This window comes from Pseudopodoces humilis, chromosome 5 (genome assembly GCF_049639895.1).
Source record: "Pseudopodoces humilis isolate 2021_Gansu_Grassland_sample_001 chromosome 5, ASM4963989v1, whole genome shotgun sequence".
Lineage (NCBI taxonomy): Eukaryota > Metazoa > Chordata > Aves > Passeriformes > Paridae > Pseudopodoces > Pseudopodoces humilis.
In genome coordinates, this window is record NC_142204.1 from 64,199,650 (window position 1) to 64,227,553 (window position 27,904).

Consider the following 27,904-nt stretch of genomic DNA (forward strand, 5'->3'; position numbering starts at 1 on the left):
CTCTCTGCATAGAAGGGGTGCTCTATTGCTCTGACCTTTTTTGTGCCCCTCTCCTCAATCTGCTCCAACAGGTCTTTCCTGTGCTGGGGATCCCAGGGCTGGATGCAGTACTCCAGGTTCTACTACACAAGAGAAGAGTAGAAAGGGATAATCACCTTCCTCAACCTTCTGGCCATTCTTCATGTGAGGTAGCCCAGGACAGGGTTGACTTTCTGAGCTGCAAGTCAACATGGCCATGTCTCATTTAATTTTTCTTCTCCTGGTATCCCTAAATACTTCTCTCAATGCAGTCATGCCCCAGACTTTCCTGATACTGGGGTTTGCCCTGACCCCAGTGCAGGGCCTTGGACTGGCTGAACTACATGAGTTTCTCATGGGCCAACTCCAGATCCCTCTGGATGGCATCCCTGCCCTCTAGCAAATTAACTGTATCACTCAGTTCAGCATCCCTCACATGCTGAGGGTGCATTCAGTCTCACTGTCTGTCATTAATAAAGATATTGAAAGGTACCAGTTTCAGTCCCCTGAGGGAGGTAATTTTTTACTTATCTCCATTTGGACACTGAGCCATTGAGTACAACTCTTTGGATGCAACCATCTATCTAGTTCCTTCAGGAACTTCCCCAGGAGAGGATGGTGTGTGTGTTTGGGTTTACAACTGAACGAGTTGTGTAGGGGAGGGCCATGATAAAAAGTATCATCCCACCTTTCAGGATCTGTCTCTTATTGGCCTCAAAGCCCAGTTTGTAATCTCTGGTAGTGATTGTTCACCCCATTTGTTTTATGCAGACCAGAGTCTTGCCATTACACACCTGGCCTCAGCAAAGCACCCCGTGGAGGTTTTTTTTGAGTCATTAACATTTTAGACTTTCATAATAACCAGCTCTTGCTGAGAGATACAAAATAGTTTGTCTCCAAAGAAACTAAGAAACTTTCATTCTATTGCAAAGTAGCTACTGATTTCAAATTCATCAGAGTGGTTTTACTTATTTCAGGTAAAAATCTTGTATGCATTAAAGAAAGACACAGCATCTGTGCTGCATAAATCACTGCCTTGACTATGCCCTTACTTATTCAGACCTTGGTCTCTTTGCCTGCCTAGACCTTGTGTGAGGGAACAGCCTTTGTTATGCTGATGACAGGAAGCTTCAGTTTCAGGTAGGAAGAGATTTCCCACAGCATGACTTTTGTTTATAGCCACAAAAATAGACTAATTACTTCATTTGATACATTGCTTTAATGTGGCTTAAACCCACCAATTCTTATGTAGGAGATGGACTGAATATGAGACAAGAAAGAGATCAGTCTCTTTTTCATCTCTCCTTCCTTTTAAGTCTTTTATAGCCTTATGTCTAGTGAAAGGGAAGCAAACCCACTTCCTCTGTAGCCTGAATAGAATTAGGACTAATATGATTATTCTGCAGCCTTTGAAAGTGTAGCTCATGCTCACATTCAGCTCCTACCAAGCTAATAGATTGATATATTCTCTTTTCCTGCAGCCTTTGTGTAATTGCAGTGTTGATGGCCCTTCTCTGCAGTTGCTTTGCAACTGAAAGCTCAGTGGAGCATCTGCTGACCAAAGATGCCATTCATTTAATTTTAATTCTGTGAATCCAGCTTTCCAAGAGGGAAAATTCAAACTACAGAAGTTGCTAACAATTATTTCTTTTTTCTGCCTCCTTCCCCTGCATTGAACAGTATCAAATGCAGTGAAATGTGAATGAAAAAGGCTTCCCCACATACCAGTCCTCCCACAGCACCCTTTGCTGCTGCCACGTGGCTTTTGCAATGTCCCCCACAAGACTTCTCAGTCCATGTGCTGTCTAATGGCTGGATCAGACCAGATCTGCACAGGAACACACTAAAAAGCAACAAGAATCATCTGTTTGGGGATGTGCTCCCTGGCACAAGCTGTGCATGTGGCAATCCTCTCAGCAGCTTTAGCTCCACTGGCAGCTGTGGAAGAGCATGGAGGGGGCTTCATTTCATGCTGACCCTACATTCACCACCAAAGACACAGACCAAAGTCAGGAGAACCCAGAAAGGCTACTCTTGCAACTCCTTTTCCTCTATGGCTTCCCAATTTGTGCCTTTTAAGTGCTTTGAAAAGGATGTATGGGATGGAATTTTTTTTTTTTTTAAGCAACGAAAATATATTTCTGCTTTTCTGGAGCATATTCTCCTGGCCATTAAAAATTTCTCTGCATCTCATAATCTACCCAGGCACAGGAACTATGATAAAAAAAATCAAAACTCAAGGTCTTTTATAAAAGCTTTTGTAGGTGAGCTGTTCTTATATCATTGTAGACACTAACTTCACACCAATATAAATAACTCACAGCTACATATTCATCTGCCAGCTCACAATTCCCTGTGACAAGTGCAATATTTAATGGAATTCAGAAAACAATACCACAAACATGTGGAAAACAGTGAAAAAGCCAGAGCACAGAACAGACAGGGTAATGTTCTAGTCTGGGGGAGACATAATTTTATATACTGGAGTTTAAATGGATTTTTTTTCATGTACAAACACAAAAATGGTCAGAGCACATTAAAAAAAGAATACCATTGTTTTCAGATGATAAAAAAAATCCCATCTCTGATCTTTTCCGAGATGATTAAAAAGCAGAATATAAAAAGGCATATATTATTTGAAAGTTATATTTCATGTTCATGAATATCTCTTTTTTACAGAAATATGGTGTAAAATTTTGTTAAAACTTAATTCCCCAGATTCTAAGCAAATCTAAATAAGAACAATATTTAGATAACAATAATTTAAATAACAATAATAATAATTTCTTAAAATTAGTCTCTAATAAAATATGACCTGTAAGAGATTAGAGTACATTTTAAAAAAAATATCCCTCTGAACAAAACAGATATTGCAGGTTATATTTTCTTGTTAAATGCTGTCATTGTCACACTCCCCAGTGAATTTGTTTATTAGTTCTCTAAGGCAAAATTGCTGAGAAGCAGTTACCGTATTTTCATATATTGATAGCTCTAATATTTTGGAGCATTTATTTTGAGACAAAAGTCAGCTTGAAATATTTTTTCTGATTACCTGAAAACATCATGATGGAGTTAATTTGATGAATCCTCTCATCGTAATGAACACATCTCAAAAGGATAGACTGCTGTTTAAAAAGTTTATATTTCTTTTTCATCAACAATTAGAATGGAAAAAAAAATTAAAAACACAACCCCCCAAACACTCAATCAAATTCTAATACCCTTTCCTTTTATCCCCCCACCAAAAAAAGAAAATAAAAAATAAAATGAGAGAAGCCTGAACAACTGCTGGTCTTGTGCTTCAAATAGTAATATGGGCTGTATTCTGGACTCTGTCTGACAAGACCATGAATGGACACCACTGTAGAAAGAATTTATATTCCTTGACAGACTTACTAACCTCTGATTTTTCACTCTGACCCTCTTCCAGAAGCTTCCACTCTATAACAGGAATGACTGAGGAGGTTGTGTTAGACTATAGTACCAGAAACTAAAGCCGTCTGTGAAAAAAAAATATCAATTTGGACAAAGATTCCCTCACTCCCTGCTTTTGAAGCACTTTTGGGGTCCCCCTGATAATTTAACTTGCCTGCTCACCTGGCCCTACTCTTCACTGATGCAGCATAACACTGCATTGTGACATGGGGAGCTCTGGCCACAGACCTTTTCTGATCCTGTAAATAAGAGATTAAAGGATGCAAAAACTTATTTTCATCCCTCTGGTGGCTATTGTGAAATTAATCCAATTTCAAATGTAAAAAGCACTATCAAATGTTATTTTTTTTAATGATTAAAGAGTAATATTTTATCAAGTAAAACATTTAAGACAAAGGAAATGCAGTAAATTAAATACTAATGATCTGTATGCTTGAGTTAAAGCTACAGGTAGAATATTTCCATTACTTTGATTACAATAAAGTCCACAGTGCATTCTTCAAGTTCTGATTAATAACACTTTTTAATACACCCAGCAAATTAAAACGCAGAAAATGCTCATGGTGCATTAATCATGCCCACTGCCTTGTAAATTCCATCTTTTATTTCTGGGAAAGGGAGAAGACAGTGAATTACAGCTGTTGTGGATTATGATGCTAGTGATGGCCATTGACATTATTATGTGCCTTCACAGACATTCTTGAAGTCCTTGTTGAGACTGGCAAATGTGATTCTTCAGAGTGAGAAAAAATCATCATGAGCTACCTGCATGCATGTTGGAAATGCTGAAACTCAAATTGACAAGAGATATTCTGAGAGTTCATAATTTAGAAGCAACAAATGCAGCCATATTAAATGTAATCCTAGACTAGTAATGTAATCCTTCTTAAAACATAGCTTTCCAAAGATGTACAAAAACACTTTTAAAGACATGAAATTCTGCTGCTGAATTAAATGACATTGCAGGTAAAGAGATGTTTTGCTTCAATGGAGTTTTCTGTGTGCTGCCGTTGGGGAAATCTACTGAAACAAGTTCACAAATGCTCCTTAGCCCACAGGTGTGAAACAGGACTTGTGCTGCACCAAACCATTCAATGATCCAGGCTTCTCCTCCTGCAACTACATGTGCTCTTCTCAGATAGGCATAAGAACCTCAAGAAACCTAGAAATTAGGCAGATAAGGCTTCCATGCTTCAAGTTTGTCCAACTGTGCTCTGTCCTGCTACTCTCATTCCAGCAATTATGAGCACATGTGGACAAACACTTAATGAATCATTTCCTGATTCAACATTACATGAGAGCTGTATCTCAAAGCAGCAAAGCTCTTTTGTGTAATGCAGTTTCAGTAATGGATTAGGTTGATGTTTGGTAAATGTGTTCTTCAATATGTGCAATACTGTAGAAAGCTGATTAACTCATAGTGACAAGAGATTTACTTGACATTGCTAGCTCTGCCATCTTTCTGTTTATAGTGCTGGAAAGATAACTTACTGCCTGAAAAAATTAAATTAATAATAAAAAATCCCTCATTGCAAGCATTAAAAAAAAAATATCACCCAAAGGGAAAACTTGCCAATCATGGCTTCATTTACAATAAATACTCATGTCAGCTGGACATGAATTCTCCATTAAAAACAGTAATTTGGTTAGGTGAACAGGATTCCAGGGCTGATAGGAATTGCAGGCATCCTGCTTGGTTACAGCTGTAAAAAAAGCTCACTTTCAGTGCCTCTTATCTGGACAGTGCAGCTTTCAGAGGCATTTGTGCCTTCTGGACTCAGAGATATAAAGTTGCATAAATAACTCCAGCCTCAGTGCTCCAAGGTAGAATAAGGAGATTACTGGTTCTTTTTTTTAAAAAAGAAGGAAACTGACTGACTGACATTTAGGAGAAAATTGATTTTTTTTTCCCCTCCTGTCAGGGTTAAGACCCAGCCAGCAACCAAGCCCCAGTGTAGAAACTCACTCATTCCCCAACCAGCAGGATCAGGGAGAGAACTGGAATGGTTAAAGAGAGAAAACTTGTGAGTTGAGATAAAGGAAGTTTAATAGGGAAAGCAAAAGCCATGCACACAAGCAAAGTAAAGCAAGAAATTAATTCACTGCTTCCCATGGCAGGTTGGTGTTCAGCCATCTCCAGGAGAGCAGGGCCTCATCACATGTAACAGTTTGGGAAGACAAACATAATTACTTCAAATTTCCTCCCAGCCTCCTTCTTCTGCTCACTTTATAAACTGACCATGATGTCATATGCTTTGGAATATTTGTTTGGGTCACCTGTCCCAGCTGCATCTCCACCCAACCTCTCATGCAGCCCCAGGTCCCTCATCAGTGTGGCAGTATGAAAAACAAAGGCCTTGGCTCTGTGTAAACCCTACTCAGCAATAAAAAAACCCTCTCTGTATATCAACCCTGTGTTCAGCACAACTCCAGAACATTTCCTCACAGTAGACACAGTGAAGAGAATTAACTCTACATCAGGCAAAACCAGCATACCCTCGAAATTTAAGAGGAGATAGACGAACAAGAGAAACTCTTATAACTATATGTAAATTATCTTGATTCAAGTACTTCTTCAAATATCACTGTTACTTCTGCTATTCAGGTACCTGAATAATTTCCCCTCAGGGCGATTCTTTTTCTCGATTGCTTACAGAAGGAGATCTGTTTCATGCTACAGAACAGCAGTGTAAATCCTAAAATCCTATTTTGAGATATACAAGCCAGGAATTGGACATCAGGTTAACACTCTCCTGCCCTGATGTCCCAAGAGAATCTGAGAGCACAGTAGTTTGTACAAGGTGACAGTAATCTCACTGACAACAAAAGAATAAGAGCAAAGCAAAGGAAGGCTTAATCCAAGTGCTCTGGATTTTCCTTCATCATGAAACAGGGTAGAGTCCAAAGCTTTGTCCAAATTGTGGCTTCTCAGTGAGTTTCCATCAGTTAGCATCTTCTGAGCTTAAATGACCATGTTCCAATCTCAAAATACATTCATGCATCAGATAGACTGAATCTACTCATTACCCTGCACCACATTTCCCATTTGGCAACTCTATACATACATCTTTCTGTCCTTATCTGTGGTCTCTGTTCATAAAATACACGATGAAGGACACCTGTAATTAACAATGTGTGACTAGTGAGCTGCAGATAATCATGCTGTCCAGGGAAAATAAATTATAAGAAATAATACAGATTATTTCAGGCAAATATGGTTCTTAATTATATTTATAATTTGACCACTTCATGCACATACAAAATACATCAAACTCATAATGATAAGAAGCAGACAATGGCCCCCAAATATACAAAGAAGCATTTTAAATAACATTGTGGTAAATGCACATTTGTGCAAATCCTTCCAAAATATATTGTCACTCTTTCTCTTCTTCCATAGAGGTCAGAGCACTCTTTGAACAAGACCTTGTAGTTCTGAATTCTCATAGGCATTGCAAACATGAAAGGAGCAAGGTGTAAGCTAAAAATTTAAGTTTTAAAAGGCAAGTAAAGAGGTAATACAATTCTCCACATGTAAACACTAAAGGGATTGGTCGCTAAAAATATAGTCTCATATTAAATCAAGAATCCTGATTTCCATATAACATGATTTCTACATGAAATCTCAGAGAATGAGACACAAAGTTGCATTTGTTCCATGAGGCTGAGATGTTGTAATTCCTTTCTAATACTTCATGAATGATACATTTAGCACTAGATACTTGCAAATTAATCAAATGTAAAAAATAACTCCTGTGGTTCTTTAAAAGAAGGGGACTCCATAATTCATCAGAAAAGGATTTTAGTAGTGTTTTAAAAGCTTTTCACCAAGGGTGTCGATGAGGTTTGTGTAGGGGATTAAGTTTAGATCAGGGATGCTTGTTTTGCGTGTGTTCTCTGCCACAACTCTCAGTGCTGGTGGTTTCCATACAGCTGTAAACAAGATCCTAAATGCAACTAAGTTCCATTAAACTGTCCCAGAAACATGAGTTTATCCAATCTCCTCTCTCAGACCAAAGCTAGCAACTGCATGGATTCGTGCAAGGATCTGCAGTGTCCAGTCCCGTCTCTTAGGGACATACTGCAGCTAAACGAAGTGCAAACCCTCAGACACATTGATTCCCTTAACAGGCTGATGAAGATTCATCTGCTGCTAAACCCACACCAGGTGAAACCCTGTTTTCCTTGCACTCTGGTTGCTGGCAGTGTGCCATGTGCTCCTTCCAAACACCAGGTCAGTCTCTGCTCCCAGAGGAGCACAGCAAAGCCCCCTGGTCCTGCCAGCAGCTGTGAGTTCCTCTCACAAACAGCCTGTTTGGTAACACAGCAAACCACAAATCCCTGTTACCCAGGCTGTTAATTCCCTCTCTTCCCATTAGATTAGATTAGAAGTTGAAGCTCAACATGAAACTCTTCGTAGGTGATGAATCCTTTGTATATTTTCTTCATGGCTTAGAAATTTGGATCAGCTTGGCTATTTCCTATTGTCATCATGTTCTTATTTTAGAAGTTAACTCATTTGTGACTCATTTGTGTTTACATTTAACTTGTATTGAAATGCTACGTTTTCTGCATTTTCTGGATCTGGTTTCTTAAAGCAAGTTTTCTTAAAGAGATATATATATATAAATATATATGTATATATATAGAATGTTTTTTAAGTCAGTCTAGAAATACCTAGATTGTAAGCGACTTAGTTCTTTTGATCTCCTTTCCTGGTATTATTCACAAATTATCACTTCCAAGAGGAGTGAAGCAGCCCTTTCGAATAGAGATCACACATCAGAAAAAGGTTTATGTGGACTAGATCCTGAAACTATAGAAACACAGCTGCATAATGCTGATTTTGTTTTAATCTGCATCCTAACTTTTTATGAATGCACTTACCCCAAAAACAGTTTATTTAAAATGCTGCCTTCCCAGTATAAATTACTTCCAACACTGCCTCCTACATCTGTGGCTTTAGCACATGGAGTGTCTGAAAGCGTCTGCTGAAAGCAAATCAGCTGGGCATCTAGGTAATACTTCTTTGCTTATACACATTTCTTCAGAAAAGTAATTTAAGTATCGAGTTTTGCTTTCTTTTGCCACAAGAGGGCGATCCCTTAATTCGTGTCACCACTAAGGCAACACACAGAGATGCAAGATGGACTCGTTTTCCGTCTAAACCATTTTTTCAACTTCGATAGATAAACTGATGAATTTCATTCTGCCTGTGTTCTCAGCATGCATGTGGCTTACATGAAGTTACTAGGCAATAATATTTAGCTGTGGGAGCACACTGCGCTTCATAAATGGCTGATACTGAAAAAAAGGTGGTAAATAAGTAGGATTTCCCTTCATTATCTTTAGAAGTAGCAGTACACTGTATTAACACAACTCATTGCTCTCAGCGATGAACCTCAGACAGGTCACATCCAAAAAGAATAAGATCTTAAGACGTGCTGATTCCAGAAGCATGAGAAATTTGTGAAACAAAGAAATGTGTTATACTTTTCATCCACTTGTGAATGTTTAGCTATTTGGATTTGTTAAATATGCCATCATGTGCAATAATATACAGCGCAAGCACGATCCGCACAGAAAACTGATTCAAGCACTCAGAATCTGAAGATTGTCACATCCTCCCTAATGCAGAACTCTGACTGGATTTACTTACTTTGAACCAGATAGCTGGGAAGATGTTGTTTAAAATGCTTCTAAACAGTCATCGTGAGTGTACAATATAACTTACCATAGCATTTTTGTTTTCAGTCCCAATATTTTACATATATAAACCTGTGAAATTTACTCAAACCAGGAATGATTTCTCCCTCTTAAGTCCAAATAAAATTTTGCTCAGAAACAGTGGATGGATTTTGTCCATCAAGAGTCAGCTATGTTCCTGGGCAACCGGTAATGCTCTGGCCTGATCCTTGCCTTCTTCTCCTGAGGGCTGGCATATTTCCACTTGGATGGAGACATTTTCAGCTTTTTTCTCTTCTTATCTGTACACCACACTTTTTCACAGTATTCTTCCACCCTCTGGAAGTTGCTGTAACCTATCAGTTGAAGAAATTCCTTATACCATGGCTTTGAAGCCTGAGGTATACTGCTCTGCATTGGGCATGGCATTTTGTGAGGGATCTCCTCCTCATAGTCTTTATTGAACATTTCGTCTACACGTTCCTCCTCGACGATTTCCAGGGTGATTTTTCTGACAGTGTGAACAATGCTGTGTTCTACTGTCTGACAAAAATAAGTCCCTGCATCCAGTCGATGCAGCTTCAGGAATAAAAGGCCAAGGTCCATTTTTATTATTCTATCATCGGTCTTCACCTGAAAAAAAACCCATAAAATGCAGTTATAGAGCACAGGCCTTTGCTATTACATTAAACCAATGCAATTATTTCTGAAATGTACTTTCATGATTGTGATATTAAATTTTGAGAGGAATATTAGAGATCTACAGATTTTTAATTCACGGTGTTTTTGTAATAACATAAATATTTACTTGAAGTAAAGAAGAGAATGAGTTGTAAATGGAGAACAATCTAAAGAATCTGGGAAGCATGGAAGAACATAGTGGAGCAGACAGATTCCTGTTTTAAATTGCAGAGGGAAATAAGTTAGAAACATGCAAATAATCTACTGGGTGGAAGACAAAAGGGCATTTGCCAGCTGACCTGTGATAAGGATCCCTGTGAATTCTCTTATAGACTGGTATGCTTTTGAGGAGACATTCATAAAAGTATTTGCATATCTAACTGCAGGACCACTGTGATCTTAAAGCCTCAGTTCTGAGTCTGGTGTTTGAGTTCCTCCTACAGCTCCTGAAGGCAACACTATTGACTACGAGACATTCACAGATGCTGGCAAGCAGGGAGCACTGAGCTGTCTAATCCAGCAGCAGGAGTGGCCAGGGAAATGGTATCCTCAGCTTCTCATTTAACAGTAAGGTGATGAATTTAAGCAGAAGTACTGAATGATGAAAGGATCAAAAGCATCCCTGAAGAGGACTTGGGGGCACTGAGGGACGAGGAACTAGATGAGATCTGGCCATGTGCACTTGTAGAAAACCATCTGTATCCTGTGCTGTATAACAAGAAATGTGGCCAATAGGTGAAGGGATGTGATTCCCTTCACTCTGCTCTAATAAGCTCCACCTGGAGTGCTGCAAACAGCTCTGGGACCCTCAGCACATGGCAGAGACATGGACCTGTGAGAGTGGGACTGGAGGAGGGTCACACAAATGAAGAGAGGAATGGGGCACTTCTATGAAGAAAGAGAGAGCTGGGGTTGCTCAGCCAAGAGGAGAGGGGGCTCCTGAAAGACCTTATGTTGACCTTTCAGTACTTAAAGGGGGCTTATAGGAAAGAAGGGGACGATTTTACCAGTCCCTGTAGTGACATATCTACACTCTAGTGATAGCTACAGTGATGTGTATCAGAGAGATATTGAGGAATAAATACAATAGCATTTATGAAGCACTTTCATAATGGTAAAATACATGTAAAAGAGGCAGAGAATCCACTAATAGTCATTTGCAAAAAATTCTGTAATAAAAGGGTGAGGCAGCAAGAATGAATAGAAGTTAAGCTAGACACTGGAAATAATACACTTTTCACCCCTGCAAAAACATACCAAGAGAAATGATGGATTTTCCTTTGTTTTGAGATCTTAAATTAGCTTCACTACATGTCTCACATCTGCATTCAAGATGTTGAATGCAAACACCAGGTGAAATTCTCAGGTCTATTAATTCAAGACACCAGATGAACATGGTGATTTTCCCTGACACCCAGTTCAATTTCAGCAACTGGCAGCAAAAATTCAACTAAGATATAATGTTTCTAACAACAGGTTCTTTTATTGCAAAAAGTTATTCTAAAAGAATAGTTACCTCTTCCTTCTTAGTTTCATGTGCTCGCTGGACAAACCAGATGACTTTTGCTTGTAAGGTCCGAGGGGTGCACTCCAGAAGGGTGCTGTTGTACTCTATTCCATAAACAAGTCGCTCCTCAGTCTTCTCCAGAACTTCACCTGGAAGGGAAATAAATGTTTCAAAAATGTGTTCCTGCACGTACTTGTTACACTCCATGTTCAGGGTATATTTACTTTAAAGAGTGAAGCTTAATTCAGATCCAGCCAGACAGTGACTGAAAAGTAATGTCTAATGAAGATCTGACCTGATAAATGAATTTTCCCATCATCCCAGGCTTTCATAGCATCTGACCAAATTGTGCTGTGACTCACCTAAGATTATAGAGAAACAGATCTCAGCCTTTCACACTTGTGATTGCTTGTGCCTGGTTCTTATGAATAGTTAATTTCATTTTCTCTCAGTGAAAGAGGAGGATTCAAAACATGTTTAAATATAATAAAAAATTCAATTTTTTAGGGATAATAACAGCACATAACTGCTTGCAGAATGATACTATAAATACTCTAACCAATATTATATATATCCATGCTATACATGTGTAAATTGAATGTACATTTTGGGTCCAAGGGTGCTAATAAAAACAAGGTGAAGGAATTAAATCAAAATTTAACTCTGGTTTTTAATCCAACAAAACATCTGGAGGAAGATAAACCAGTTGTTACACTGGATGAAACCAATTGCCTCATAAATGAAATAATCTTATTTCATAATAGTAAGAAAAACTCCTAAGCACAAATAGCTTTATATCCTAAAAAAATGCACTGTTTTATATAATTGTGATTTCTCTGCTGTATTTCAAACTTGTGGAAGAATTAGCACTTAATATTGGAATATACTTTTCCAGAACATACAATATCTTCCAAAGGAATTCAATTTTAATGAAGCTTTCTCTGATAAAAAAGGAAAAAATATTAAAATATTTATATATCTAATATATATATATATATATAATATTTCTATATACGATATTTAAATATAATAATATAATATAATATAATATAATATAATATAATATAATATAATATATAATATAATATAATATAATATAGTATAATATAGTATAATATAATATAATATAATATAATATTATATAATATAATATAATATAATATAATATAATATAATATAATATAATATAATATAATATAATATAATATAATATAATATAATATAATATAATATAATATAGAGTGTTTCTCTGGATATCATTCTAGAAGAATCTTTAACTTTTTTCTTCTATAAATGTATTGTATATTATCCTGCAAAGTACTGAGGATGTCCAGGCAACTGTTTTCTTTCTGTTTTGCTGTTCCCAATACCCATGTTTGAAATCCTCACTTTCCAAGGTTTGGATAACAACATTAGACACAGTACGCTATCTTTTTTTATAAGAGAAAACTTGATTATAAATACACATTTTTTTTCTGTCATGTCCCTACTCATGTTAGTGCTTAAATTCTAAGTGTCCAGACTACTTCATACACATTTCAGGATGCAGTTTCTTATCCCTGAGTCATCTTTCTGCTTTTTTTTCTGTTGGAAGCCATTGGGATGCATTCTCCACACCTTTAGTCTGAATGTCAGTGCTGCAGGACCACGTGAACATTTTCACATCAGGTGCAGGGATGCACCTGATCTGCCACTGAGACAGTCACCGTTAGACCTGGATGGCAGGGCTCAGCCCCATGGCTCTTACAACATTATAGGAGCACGCCAGTGAAAGCCAGCAGGTGAGATCATGGGCTGGCTCATGCTCTTGGCAAACTCTGTGCTGGCTGTTCCAGACCATTACAAGCAATCTGTACATGTGTGAATAGATTACCAATGAACTGCTGGCCAAAGCACTGCTGCGCTGCATTTCCGTGCCGAACATCTTGTCTGCGGAAACGTCTGGAGGGGAAAAAGTGGAATTATTTGAGAGAACACGTTTAGCTTACATGTTGTTTGGTTTATGCTAAACTAGCATTCATTAAACACTTAAGGAGTTAAACCTTGATTGTTAACAATTTACCATTGTTGTGAGAAGTACTCATTTATAAATCAGTATTTTGTCTCTACTCAGCCTACTGGGAGTTGTGTCTGAAAAAAAAAACACGCTTGTGTGGAGAAGAGAATTTTGTGTCCATTTTATATATAACTATACTGATATTATAAATACTTAAACAAGATCCTTTGAACCAACAGGTAACATTCAGACATAGGGACCTTTAGCCTGTCTTTGGGTTCTCTCCCTCTCTCCAGAAAGGAAGGAAATTTTCCTTTTTAAATTTAGAACACTTTCCTGTGTATGTGAATGGTACTTCTTTTCTCCTTCAGTCTCATGGTTGGTTTTTTTGGTGGTTGTTGTTTTATGTTTTTTTTCACTTGAGAATCTCAAGGTGTGGAGGAAATACTTTATTTTATTTCACCTTTGTAGCAGACAGTTACTGAGCTCATTTTTCTCAACAGGGAAACAGACACATTCATGAATGCCCAGGCCTAGAAAGTGAACTGGTGGCAGAATTGTGGTCAGAACCTGTGAGCCCTGGTTTTGACCTGGAAATAATACAAGTGCTTTTGAAAGAAAAATAATTCTGACTTTTAAGGTTTGAGATTTTTTTTGCATTTACAGAAAAAAAACCCCATTAAAACCATGATTATATGGTGCATTCCCAGAAGAAATACGCTTTTGTATAGCATTTTTTTTCTTTGAGTTTCTTGATAAATAAAATTAGGATTGTTTACTTGGGAAATAAAAGAGTCTACTGGAATGTTGTATCTTGCTAGGTTCGTATGTCCAACAACCTCAGATTTAGTTTTTCTAAGGATTCCTTTTCTATATTTGCATAAAGAGTAATTCTACACAATATTGCCAATGCCACACATAACAGATTAACAGCAGAAACATGCCGTGCATCAAATCTTACCCAGTAGGTATGTGTACATTATAAATTCTATTAGAAACAAACAAAGCCAAAGAGTTCTCTTGTTCTTTGCATTTACTAGTGAAATAAGGTTATTCTCCAGTTCTATGTGAACCCAAAAGACAAAATTTCAATTTGTCACAAATAGAATTTTCAGAAACTATTTAGATTTACACCATCTCAAGGGTTTTTTTTCATGGATGTTACACATTTAATTTTTAATTTGGCTGTAGACAGTGATTATTTTCTGAGTTCTGTCACCCACATGAACTCCTGATTCAGTGTTCTTGGTGGGCCAAGGTCACAGCTTTAACATCCACTGATATTCAGAGAACCATTGGTTTTCCATTGTTCTTTCAGGGGCGTGTGGAATTTCCGTGGAGAGTCTTTTAGGGAGAAATGCTAGTACTTGCATCCTATTAAAGAAAAAGAAATTCTGAGCTTGCAACTGGGCCTTATTCTGCCCTGGGTGTTGTCATTGCAATGTGTAGTGTCAGTGTTGATAAATGCTGTCACCAGCTTTGCAAGTCTGTGTATGTAGATTACTCAGAAGAGACATTCTCCTGCACAAATATACATAAACACTATAGGATATGCATTAGCCTTTAAACAAGACAAACAAGACCATTCTGCTGCTGTCAGGTCCAACAGCCCTATCTAGCAGGAACAGGACAGGTAGCAGGCATGTTCTATTTACTCAGCAGTTCCTTAAGATCATTGTAAAGCTAAAAAAATCCTAGTTCTGTAAGAGAGGGTTATTTCTCCAGTTGTCAGAATCATTAAAGAAAAAGAAATGTTTGTTTGATGGAATTTTACTGTTGCAACTGTGAACACTGGGGAAGACACAACTATCAGTGCTTCACTTGCTATTTTCTCCAATAGAAGGAAAAAATGGAGACAGGTGCTGAAAGAGAGGAAGATGCTGGGAGATAAACTCATTTCACAAATACTGACATAGGCCTGGTATTATTTTATTTGTTCTCAGAAATTATTTTACTCATAATTATGTGAATCATAGAGTATCAGACAATCCCTGAGATAAATTACATTATGGAACAATTTTCAGTGATTAACAAATGTACTGAATGTAGGGAAGTATCTTTTGCAATCTATAACTTCATTAATTTAGATTTCAGCCCTCAACTCTGTGCTTTCAGGAAACTAGTAAAAATGATCTGCAATAAAACAATACAGTCATCATCACCATTACCATTAACATAATTTTCATTTTTCTTTATTATTTCCCAGGAATTTTTGAGGCAAAATCAAAAAGTCTTGGGAAGAAAAGGCACCACTGTGGCAGTAGGCTGTGTGCTTACTGGTGGAGTGGGTGATGGAGAAAAAAGCCAGAGAGGGAGAGGAGGCAGGGGAGAGACTGTCAGCTTCTAAAAATTAGCTAAAGAATCATACTATGCATACCAAATTCAAAGACATTTTTAAATTACTTCAGATCTTTTTCAGTCTGGATGGTGAGCTGGTACAGCAAAGAATCTCACTTGTAGAATTTAGAGCTTGTTTAGCTAAAAATTGAACCTGCCTGAATCAGATTGCAGAGCTAATAGTGAACTAAAGCATTTAAGTCCTGCACCTCTGCTTTCTCAAGCGCACTTCATGAAATTTGAATGCAATAGAAATTCTTTCTGCCATCTGAGGTATTTGCAGTGTTCAGGAGCCACACACCTGTAATTATCACAGAATTGTGGTGTGCTGTTCTGCCACCATCAAGATACGTGATTTTGGACTCAGTTTTTATAATTTTTCCTTAATTAATTTAATTACATTTAATTAGTTATCCAAGATATACATTCACAAGGAATTACAGACTTTCACAATTTAAAAATTAGTACCAGATGCCAAGAATAGTGTTTTTGTATTTATGCTTCAGTTCTCTCTAAATCTGTTACATGCCTTAGTTTACAGATTACTACTTAATGATTCTCTAAGCACTTGTTGTACCTTGGAGGCATCAGGATCTAAAGCAGATAGTATTTGGATCAAAGTGGGGAGGACACATTGTACATCCCTGCCCCAATTCAACTCTTCACCAGTAGGACTGGAATTAAAAAAGCTCTGAGCAGCACTTACCCAAGCTCTTACAAATCAAAAGCCCACCTAAATGCACGGCATGAAGGCCACATTTGGCCAGAGATAGGTGGTATTAGGGTCAGCTCAAGCATATTGCAATATAAGGCACAACTCCATGACTCCAATGAAGGACAGATACCAGGAAGAGGAGAAACAAGTGCTCTCCAATGTCCCTTGCACTCACATTATTTGTATTACCATGTACAGCTTGAGCAGAAATCTGGAGCCCTGAGACAAGGCCAGACTAAGATATGGATGTCCTGGGATGTGGCATTAATTCTGTGTGGAGTCAAATTAAGCCATGTCAGGGTTATCAGCTACTCAGTGCCACCTGGTATCAGAAAACTCCACGCTGTCTGCCAGGACCTGCCTTTTCCTGTAGTACTCCTCACATGATACCTGACAGGAAGCAACCTGAACCAACTTCTATACACATGTCCCTAGTCCCTCTCCCTGCCTCTCCATGTACCACACAGTTAGTGTAAGGCCTTAAATTTGAAATGCTCTGAGCTTCAGCTGTGACCTAAAGTGAACAAAGCAAATGCCATTCCTGCCTCTCAACACTGTTAGTCTTGCTGGCTGTCCCCCAAACTCTGATATGGAAAACAAGTTTTGCAGACTTCAAGAACATTCAATTGAGTGCAAATCCCTTCTCCACTGCTACAGTGCTTATCTTAAGAGAAGAAGCAAGATAGCAGCAGTATTTTCTTCTTAGAGAGGCTGAGCTGCTGAATGTTGGGGAGGTAAGGCACAGGAAGGTGCCTGGGGTGCTGCCCATATCACTCCACCCTGGATAAATGTGTTTTCAGGGAACTTAAAGGCTGCTGCTCTGGAAATTGTCTTCGGAGAGAAACACATACAACAGAGTCCAGGCCTCAGTGAGTTTCTCTCATCTTTGACAAAAAGTAGCCTGCACAACATAAATGGTGATACTGCTAGCAAGCTAGAAGGCTGCTGGAAAATTTTTACCAACCCCTGCTTCCTTCCCAAATGACTTTGTTAGATGAGTAACCCATATGCTTTATCATTATGATAATCCAATTTCTACTTATACTGTAGGACATTAATCTCCCTGGCCCATTATATAGCTGCTCATCTTTCTTAATCCGGGGCCTGAAAATTTTAACCACACTCATCTCACCATGAGCAGTCAGCCAGAGCCCACCTCTTCCCTCCCAGTCTGTTCACAAAAGGCATGAGAAACCTATGCAGTCCTGCTTGTAAAAGCTGTGTAGGTTTCTGCCTTGGTTTAACCTATGCCTTTGTGCAGTAAATCCAAGAGATTCTTAATTATGCTGAGTCACAGACTGTGTTTCCCATTTGTACTTTTAAATGTGCCTTACCCAAAAAGTGATGTTACTAAAAGTAACATGACTGTATTATTTATCTTTTACAAAATTTGTGGAAATGTCTGGTATGCCTGACAATAGTCAGCCTGCATTTGAGTGTATCCAGGTTCATGGAAAGATATAATACGCCAGATGAAAAATAAATGAATACAAAGCCCCATATTCCTGATTTTCCTTAAGAAACAGTAATACATTTGAGATACTATGACTTGTTTTGGACTTAACCATCTCCACCAGTTTTCAGAACTCTCTCTGGAATTTATTAAATGTATTCCTATAGTCCTTGTGGGTCTAATATAAATAAGCATATATTTTTAAACCCGGTAATTACAAAAAAAAACCCCACAGTAATTATTTGAATTATGCAATACCAAAATTTTGCTGATTCAGATAAGAATTTGCTCTGTCTAGGTGGCAAAGCTGACTAATTTTTGTGAAAAGATCTGGATTAAAATATGCAAATTCTAGATACTTGATCTGCGTAGATCTGAATTGCAGAATCTATGTTTGAGAGGGAAGGGAGGACAACGGGTCCCAGGGAAATGACTGAATGAAAGAGTGAAAGGTGATAGAAGGGTGATACAGAGAAAGAGTCTCCACAAGGAAGAATTAAAGCACCAAATCAGGTTTGTGCTTAGAGCTTGTCTCTGGGGTAACTTGCCTTTCAACCCACTGCAGAAAATCTAAACCAAACCTTAGCTTTCTCAGAAACTCTGGTTTTATTTTGGCTGGTGAAAGTATATGGCTATTAAAAAAGATTCTTCTTTGCGTGATATACTTGCTTTGTAATACTACCAAACTAGGTCTCTGACGTTGCAAAGACTTGAAAACATGTTTAAGGAAATTAGGGTTTACAGTGTGATGCAAATAATTACGAAGTGACTTAGATCTAGTCATAAAAATATTCCTGGTAGTGCAGTTTATGCCACCATGTGAGTTTGGTTCCTTGCCATCCCCTAAAGCTATGCTGAGGAATTAGCAGCTGCCACCTCACTGTTTGGTTACGTCTGAGGGGTGATGCGAAGTGCTCTGTGTGGCTGTAGAAACTGTTGATGTAGTTATTTTGCAAGAAGTGTATCAGAAGCAGCTCCCACCTCTTTGCCTGCACTCCTGTGGGGTAGTACCGGGAGCAGGAGATCCCGTCCCAGGCGCAGTAGGGATCCCGAGCCAGGCAGCAGTCGGCGCAGGCTGTGCCGTACATGTCGCACTGGTGGAACTTCACTTGAGCTATGACTGACTCGGATCCCACGTAGAGCTGTTGCTGCAAAAAATACACCAGACAGGATTGCCACAATGTCCATTAAAACATCTCTTCCCAAGACAGCTATTGAAATTGTTAGATTAATTGGTGCTTGCCGGTTGTGCCTCCAGCCTGTGACCTGAGGGAGGCAGAGTTACTCTGCAGGAAAATATCTGATTACAGATTAAACTTTCCTACTGAGGACAGAGAAACAGAAAGGTAAAATGAACAAGTTTATTTTGGCATTTCCTCGCTTCTGAAGTTTCAGCTTTGTGTTTGGATAGGCAAGGGGTTACATTTCTTTTTCTTTATCAAGATATTTTCCAATGCCTCCCTCTTTACACTTGTCTATCAACTAAGTGATCTGCAAAAAAACCCCAACTTGACATGAAAGACTTTAAACAAAGAATTTCAAATATGCAAAGGTTATAGACAAGCTCAATTTTAAAATGGGAGTTTTCATATAAATTTAGCTCTTGATATGGCTATAATATGGTCACATATTTACATGCACAGTAGTGTTATGATTTGTATAATCCCTCAGTGCACAGGAGATAGAAAAATACATAGATAGATAGATAGATAGATATTTAATTGTTTTCCTGTTGCTGTGTAGTCTTTCCTTACAAATTACCTGGTCACTATCTACTTTTTAATATTTGTTTGCAGGGTTCAGGTGGGGTTTTTCCAGCATTAGCACTGAGTGTTTGAATCTTTTGATCCCACATAGATGTCTTTTTCAAATGAAATGACAGATAATCAATTTAATTCTTGTTAAATTAAAAAAATCTTGTTTTAAGTCTTGTTGCTGATGAATGTAAATTTTCTGAACACAGAAATATGCATTGTGCACTGCAATAGAAATTACTTATGCACAGCTCACTTCCGCAGTTTTGCCAGTCAGAAAAAGTATTCCTTGGTAGTGCTCAACCTAATGGCCAAACTTAGTCCATAATTTCTACTCTTCAACCAAGCTGTCAAAATCTGGTATTTTAAAATTACTCAAAGCTGGGAAACACTGACGCCTCACGTAGTCTATCACAATATATAAATTTTAATCCAGATAGTCTGTTCTTGCTCCTTATTATATCTCCCTGTATCTCTTTAGAGCATAGAAATTTAACTTTCAGTGATGCTAAGGGAATAAACTAGGAGAGGCTGGTAACAGCAATGCTTGAAGAATTTTTCTGGTGAGATAAACCAGATGATAGTAGCAGGAACTCAGTCTGCCAACTGGAATGAAGAGAAAACTTAGGATACTTGTTTGAGGGGAGTTCTTTGTCTACAAGTGCTGCAGTGTGATTGTCCCAGAAGACACTAACAACACTTTCAATGAGACATACAAGATGAGATTTTCTCTTTTATCTTTTAGCAGGGGCAAAGCTTTAAGTCTTGGTAAATCAGAGGAGGGAAAAGAAGTATCTGATATCTAGTCAACTGAACATCAAAGAACATTCTTTCCCAGTCTCTGCAGATAACAAGCTCAGACCTGAAATGTGGTATTTTATTGTATCACCATGACTAGGTGAAGACTGGTCAGTGTTATAAGGATATGGAAATGTAAGTAGCAAGGAGTCTCCACAGGGTCAGTAATTCCAAGTTCAAAAGAGATCAGTGAAAGTGCTCGAGATACAAAATTTTTTCATGTATGCTCAACTAAGTTATATTCCTGATGACTTTAAAGACAAAATTACTTGGTGCCAACTGAGTCCCTAACATGTATTCCAACATTTTTCCAACATTCCAACAATTTCCAATTGTTCTCAGTGTCAGAAACTTGTACCCTATTTTAAGAGTAAGTACATTCAATAAGCTGATCTTGGTTTCTTAATCTGATATTGCTTTGCCATCAATTTTTAAGAATCTTCAAACACAAAGTAAGAAGTCACTTCACACAGAAAAGTATATATATGATTCTCCTCTCCTATCTCAGTCTTCTCCTTGATCTCTTGAAAAACTAAAGCTACTCTCATTTCTCATGAGAAGTTTTTTTCTTCAACTACTGGGTTGCTCTGGTGGCTTTTTTGCAGTTGTCTCCAGATTTTCCAGATATGCTTTAAATTAGTAGAGTTAGCACACTTCTTGGGAGATTAATATAATGGAAGAATGCTACTTCAAATTTTCTGGCATCTCCTTTTTACTCTGCCAACACAACTCTTTAACCATGACAATTCATTGAGAGTAAAATGTAAGTCAAACATCTGAAAAGACACTGAGTTTTTCTCCCAATAATCACTTAGGTGCAGTGCTAGACAATCTAGTTTCCAGAGCTGCTTTCACAGTCTGTGGGAAAAGATTGAGGCAGGAAATAATTCACAATACTTAGACCCAAATCCTCCTCTGAATTACCATCACAGGACTTGGACTTTGTGCATTACCTACAGGACAAATGCAAGTTGATTAGACACCAAGACTCAACTAACCTTTTGGGGCACAGTCACCCCTCCTAATAATGCAGCTTTGGTTCTTGCGTTTCACCGTGTTTATCTGCACCTACACTGCACCGGATGTCTAACTTCACTGTTGGACATGTTTAACATTAAGATATAACTATCCTTGGATGTTTATAATGGCTCCATGCTGAGATGATATGATGATATGATATGGATGAGAATCTGCCCACAAGAGTAATAAATTGGGTGTTCATATCAGCAGAAACTTTCAGAAACTCAAAAAGAACACAGATCCAAACAGTCCTACAGGGCAACTGAGTATGTGGGAGAGCCAGCAAAGCTCTTTTTGCACTGATATCCCCATGGGTCTGAAGTCTGTCTGCATTTATCAACAAAGAACTTTTCTGTGAATTGCCATATCCACCAAGCTAATCCCTACTGTGATTAATACAACAGTAATTTATGAAACAGATTGGTTTTTACTTGTTTTGATATGCACAGTATTGTGAACTAAGGATGTTTAACACTAGAATTGAAAAACATAAATACATTATAAAGAAACAGAGCATATAACTGTAAGTTTTTTATACAGAACAATCACACGTATACAACCAAATCTCATTATGGATGATGTACATCTGCCTGTCTATCTGTGCATCTAGCTCTGTGCAGTTTACAGCTTCATTACATTTCAGTCACAATTGTCATATTTCAAACTTGTAAAATACTTACTCTTTTTGAAGAGATTTCCATAGAAATAATGGGAACTGGCATCTGAAAAATAGGAAATTTTTTTTTTGCTTAGAAAAGGATATCTTTTTGCTATGAAAATAAATCAGGTAAAATAGTATTGGTATTTACTTATTCCATTCAGCTTTTCTAGATAATTTTGACTTCCTTCGAGACAGATGTGAGGAAATTGTGACTTTCAGAAGTATTGCTTTAAAACAGTTTATTTGGAAACAAGCAGCTAACACTTAATTCAGGATTATCAGAGCTACAGGAACACTACAATTTCCCTGTCAAACATGACATTAACTCTTGTCACCACTGAATGTCTTTTGTCCTGCTTGAGAGTGATAAGTGGAGTGCTCTTTATAACAAAACATTCATTGACGATAAGACAAAAATAGCAGGAATTCCTTCTTTTACCATTGTCCTCTCTGCCCTCTACTCAGATTTCTTGGAGCAATACATAGCCCCTCATAGCTCTTTTGAAAACTAGCTTTATCTAGAGGGGCAAATTCTGTGATTTCCTTCCCAGGCAACAAATCAATAGTTACACTGCCTAAATTCAGGTACCAGATATAAATGTCTAACTCTTGATACTACATTTTCCCTATGGTTTGAAGCAGGTTAGCCTCCTGCTTTATTTGACTAACATGACATGATGAGAATACTCACTAAGAGAATTTCATTATGTTAGCTTTGTCACATGTCAAGCCCTGAGCTTTAGTCATAGGTTATTCTTTAGGAGAATGGAGTTCTGCTTTACTAGGACCCATGCTTGCCCACTGTAGAGAGGTTAACTGATTCACTCTTTCTGAGTGGACTTCTTCTATCTGGATCTCATTAAAGTTTCCCAGATTGTAGTAGGCACGTTTTTATGTCTGCAGTTATACTTTTTTAACTACTTAATTGGATATGAGGGAAAATTAAACAAAATGCAGTAAATTTCTAATTAAAAGTCGCATTACAATGTCCAAGCACATAAACAGAAAGGCAGTAGTCTTGATTTGCTTCAACCTGCTTTGGTACTTGGGACATTAGATAAACTTCATTTAAAAATGAAGGTTTCTTGTCATGAAATTTCTAGATAATTAGAAAATTTCTTGCACACAAATATTACATTTTTGACTATTCTAATGGGGTTTTTTTTTTATATTCTGCAGAAAATTCAAGACTTGTGTATATGCTTTGTATACAGCACAGTTCACCTTGAATACTTGCAGCTCTTCAAGAATCACTTCTTCCATTGATTCTGTCTCTTGATTGTAAATTGTTATGACTTTCAGCACAATTCCATTATCTGGACACAAATTTAAAACAAAACAAAACAAAAGCATAGGTTATAATTGGTTGAAAAATGTATATGTTCTTCAAATACCTGAAATGACTTCTTCAAATTGATAATGAATTGAAATTTATAAATATGAAAAGTTAGTTGTATTGTGCAGTCATTGAGGAGGATTCTTACTCTTAGAAAATTAAATATATGACTATTTGTCCCTGGAAAATAAGAGCCAACTCAGACACTTGTAAGATACAAAATTAATTGTATTTTTCAAACATTGGGTCATAACCCATTGTGAATAGCAAAAGGATCATGGAGGGCAACTGTATTTCAGAAAAATAAATGAGAGTATGCGGAAGCCTAGTGTATTGAGGCAAGCAAGTGTAAAGTAGCTTTAATTATAGGATCTAGTGTTTACACTAGATAGGAAACTAGCAATATCCTTAATTGCTGACAGCAGCTCCATTCCCTCAGGCAAAAGCACAAAAACCTTCAGGGGTTCATTGTGCACAATTCTTACTCTTCTCTAAGGAAACACTGAGCTGCTGTTGAGCTGAAGGTGTTAGTCAATGGGAGATGAATCAAAATATAAGATGCACATTCAAAAAGACTAAGGTACATTGGACTTAGATTTATCAGCATCTATGACTCTGCAACTCTTGCAGGAAAGTAAAAAACACAAATAACATCTGGTCTTCCACCACTTTAGTTTTGCCTTGCTGGCTATATATAGAAAAGTCTTGCTCTCCTTAATCAGAAAATCTGTCATCAACAATGGCAAATATCACTTCCTTTCTTCTGTTACTTTCAGTCACCTTTGATTTACAGAGGACATAGTAAGCAGGGCAGCACTGGGGAAAATGTTCAGCAAAAGATCAAAGGGTGAAACAAAAAGAGGAACCATTAAATTAGGGTCATACACCATTTTTCAAAGAGAATATGTCATCAAAGGCAACCATTTTGTAGTAGAACAGTGAAAAGAATTTGTATTCTGAGCTCTGATATTCATAAGTAAGTCCCTCTTCAAATCCTGCTGACAGATATGTGAAAGCTCTGATGTTCAGACTTCGCCTTTGATGAACCTTTCTAACCTGCACCGCTACCCTAAGGAAACTTGCTCAGCTGTAAGATTCTGCTTACTTATGTTACACAGCAGGTGCTGGACTGGCACTAAAAAAAATATAGCAACCCTTCCTAACATTATATTGCCCAAAGAAACAGGGAGTTTTTTGATGGGAGCTTTGCCAGAGCAGTGATTGCAGGTTTCATTTCAGACTTTCTAAACCCCAAATTCTTTTGCTGTAATTTCATGTCACCTGAGATCAGACAGTTTGAGAACACTAGGCAGCTGTTGGGGGCCAAACCAGCACAGCTCTAAAGCACACACTTAAGCCACTTTGCATTCAACTTTGCTGAACAAAAGACTTGTGTACAAGAATATTTGACGTGGTCTCGATTAGAAATGCAAAGAGAAAATATGAAGGATGTAGGACCCACTGTAAAATCTGCTGTACAGAAACAAGTGACACATGATACCATGTTTTACAGACCTCAGTTAAGTCCATTAACAAGACCATACCAAGGCCATTTAAAACCTTAGAAAACATCACTAATATGAATAGGACTTTGCTATTCTGTGAACATGCCTTTTTGAATGTTCTCAACACTGAAATGTACTTATCAGAGGAATTTCATTAGTAAAAAAATAATTCACTGGAACTGCTTTCCTAGACAAAATGGTCAAAATGATTTGTAATACCACTCCTGTTGTTAAATTGATCAAATGTGAATGTAAGAATCCTTGGTTTTTTTCCAGACAGATTAGATGTGACTTGAGTCATGGTAGTTCCAGCCTTTCCTCTTGTTTTATAAGTTTTTCTATTTTTCAAATACCATTAAGTTATTTATTTTTGCTCTGCTTTCTCAGACTTAGTGTGGTATATGTCATATTTTGCCTTTATTGTGTTTGTTAGGAGGATGCTTAAAAATGATTGTTAAACAATCTCTTTATATTTTAATAAAATGGCATAGAAAAGACAAGAAAGACAAGAATGGCATAGAAAGACAAGAAAACTTAGCAGGAAACTTCGAACAGTTTTGGTTTTTTTAAATTGGGCATTTCCTCCTTCCTTCCTTGAGCTCTGTTGTAACCCAAATCTGGAAACTGGGAGGTTTTTTTTAATGGTATCAGCCAGACTTCTTGTCTCCAAAACTGGGGAAAAGAAACTGTGGAATAAAGCCAATAACTTGAAATGATATTTTTGGAATATTTTGGAAATCATATCATCTTTATTTCTCTCAGGTCTCCAAGTCTCAGCTCAGATACAAAACAGTGTACAAAACAAAAAGGCTGGTTGTTCTGCAATTTTTATTTTTATGTTCTTTTTTGAAAAGAAAAGAAATTAAAATGGAATTCTATATTTGTTTCTCTTGCTAGTCTTTAAATGTTTCCCTACCATTATGTTTCTATATAATGTTAGCATCACAGTGAAGCACATGTCTAGAATGACTAATATCCTCTGTAAGGTGAAGACTGGAAGAGGCATGAAAAGAAAAGTTGCTAAAAAGAGATGTTGTATTGATTTGCTTCATCATGGAGAGAAAAAAAAACAAAGCAAAACAAAACCACTTACTAAACTGTAAATGTAAAAATTCTTTCTTGCTTTATTTACCTGTGCCAATGAACAGAACATCATATTGTCCATCTTCAGCTTCCACTCTGTCCACCGCTATTTGTTTAAGATTGTACTTTCCATCTGTTTTAACTAGTATTGGCTTCTTATGAACAGGCCTGATGGGCTGATACATCAGTGGATGACTCCTGGCAAAGTGGACAGCTTCATCAGGATAGTCTTTAGTGGTAGTGTATATCCCACCATTCACCTTGCTGGCACACTGCAAAACAGAGAATGCAGATTATCCTCAATGTTAGCCTGAGAAATTATCAGAAAAAGGGTCTTGTTTTCAGGGATAAAGTCTACAGAAAATGAATCACAGAAGACCATAGGGGGAATTAGGACAGTGAACTCTGTACTTTATGCATGTGTGGATTATTAATCACGACAACAAAGGAAATGCTGAACAGTGCCTTGGCATTGTCATGTAGAAAGAAGGAGTTCATCCCTCTTTGGGATACTAAGACAGAATAAAGAGTAACACTTTTAGATTCTGACAAAAGTCACAGTGCTTATGTCTTCCCCAAATTCATATTGAAGATGTAATCAAAATGGCCATGGACAGAGTAAGAAAAAAGGACTTTTCTATCCCAGTAGAGAAACAGCCATGCAAAGTCAGCAGAACACTAATGCTTGAAATCAACCTCCAGTCTTATTTTTTTGTTTGCAAAATGCATTGCCATAAGAAACTAAACACATTTAAAAATTATGCCATCAGCAACAGTAATTCTAGATTTTAGGCATTCTAACAGTATTATGTTTGATTCTAATTCCTGACTCTTGATGACAGTATTCTATATCACAGTTTAGATTCAAATACCAATGTTTGCACTGATCAATCTACCAGTTTGCAAAGCAAATAAACTTTATGTCAATGACTGATTAAAAGAGGCTTACTCCTTCAGTTAAATGTGCAATTAGAGATAATTTAATGTGTTAAAGAGAGAAGTTAATTTTAGGATGCTTTGTGAACGAGAGAGTGTTTCCCAACTGAACACAGATCTTACATTTCCAATTTGCTTCATGATGTCTAATTGAAACCATTTATGATCAAGCTGGAAATACCTCAGTAACCATTTACTTTCTTCAAATATTCCTAAGACAGTGTGGTTTTAAGAAACCTTTCAAGCGAAACCACAGTAGCAGCCTTTCTCTATTTAAATTGGATTTTCCAATCAATAAAATGAAATAAAATACTCCTTATGTTTACTGGACACAGTAATTTTAAACTTGTGGTCACCTGTAATTGACAATAACAAACTCCTGCACTTGTCAAGGGCAATATTTGTTTCCATTTTTTGGGTATAGCTACAGGAATGTATTTGTTCAGTGTTGACTTAAAAGTTATTGTCTAATCAGCCTAGTGATGGAATTTTACCAGCTGTTTGCAATAAAGAGACGGAGCTGGAGCATGAAGACAGGCTAAGCCTGTGCTTCCCATGCACTGCACAGCATATCAAGTGAATAGGCATTGCCAGCTTTCCTTTGCAAAGTTCTAGTCCTGGAGAGATTTAATAAAAATAACCATTCACAGGCTTTTCATTTTAATTAAATAGAATCAAGTAGTCTAGAAAGGAAACAGTAGATGCAGCTGTCTCTGAAGTCTCTCAACACTACTTTTGATGTAGCTGATGTCGCTTCCAGAAGCAACACAGCCTAAATGAACTAAAAAAACCCAGCAGAGATTATGGCAGAGGATTGCAGAGTCTGTCAGAACCTGTGACTCTTAACAGTGGCTTTCTGTTTATTTAGCTTTAAGCTCTACTCTCATTCCTCATGGATTTATTCTTTACTCATTCAATACCTAAGATCAATGGTTAGTGACTCTCAGAGATGCCCATTAGTAGGTTATTTTTTGCCTCTTGTCA

The 27,904-nt window shown here is 37.4% G+C and overlaps 1 protein-coding gene across 1 annotated transcript in view; it reads right to left on the bottom strand.

The window, feature by feature from the left end:
- Positions 1-5,758: 5,758 nt before the first annotated feature.
- The window catches only part of SEMA3E (semaphorin 3E), a 130,594-nt gene continuing 108,448 nt past the window's right edge, over positions 5,759-27,904 (bottom strand). Inside the window, exons 11-17 of the mRNA XM_005526030.3 lie at positions 26,034-26,256; positions 23,285-23,376; positions 22,080-22,121; positions 18,809-18,975; positions 13,200-13,267; positions 11,336-11,475; positions 5,759-9,771 (exon numbers count right to left, since the gene is read on the bottom strand). Coding sequence (XP_005526087.1) covers positions 9,319-9,771; positions 11,336-11,475; positions 13,200-13,267; positions 18,809-18,975; positions 22,080-22,121; positions 23,285-23,376; positions 26,034-26,256 — 1,185 coding nt within the window. The 3' untranslated portion in view covers positions 5,759-9,318. The remainder of the gene's footprint in view (positions 9,772-11,335; positions 11,476-13,199; positions 13,268-18,808; positions 18,976-22,079; positions 22,122-23,284; positions 23,377-26,033; positions 26,257-27,904) is intronic.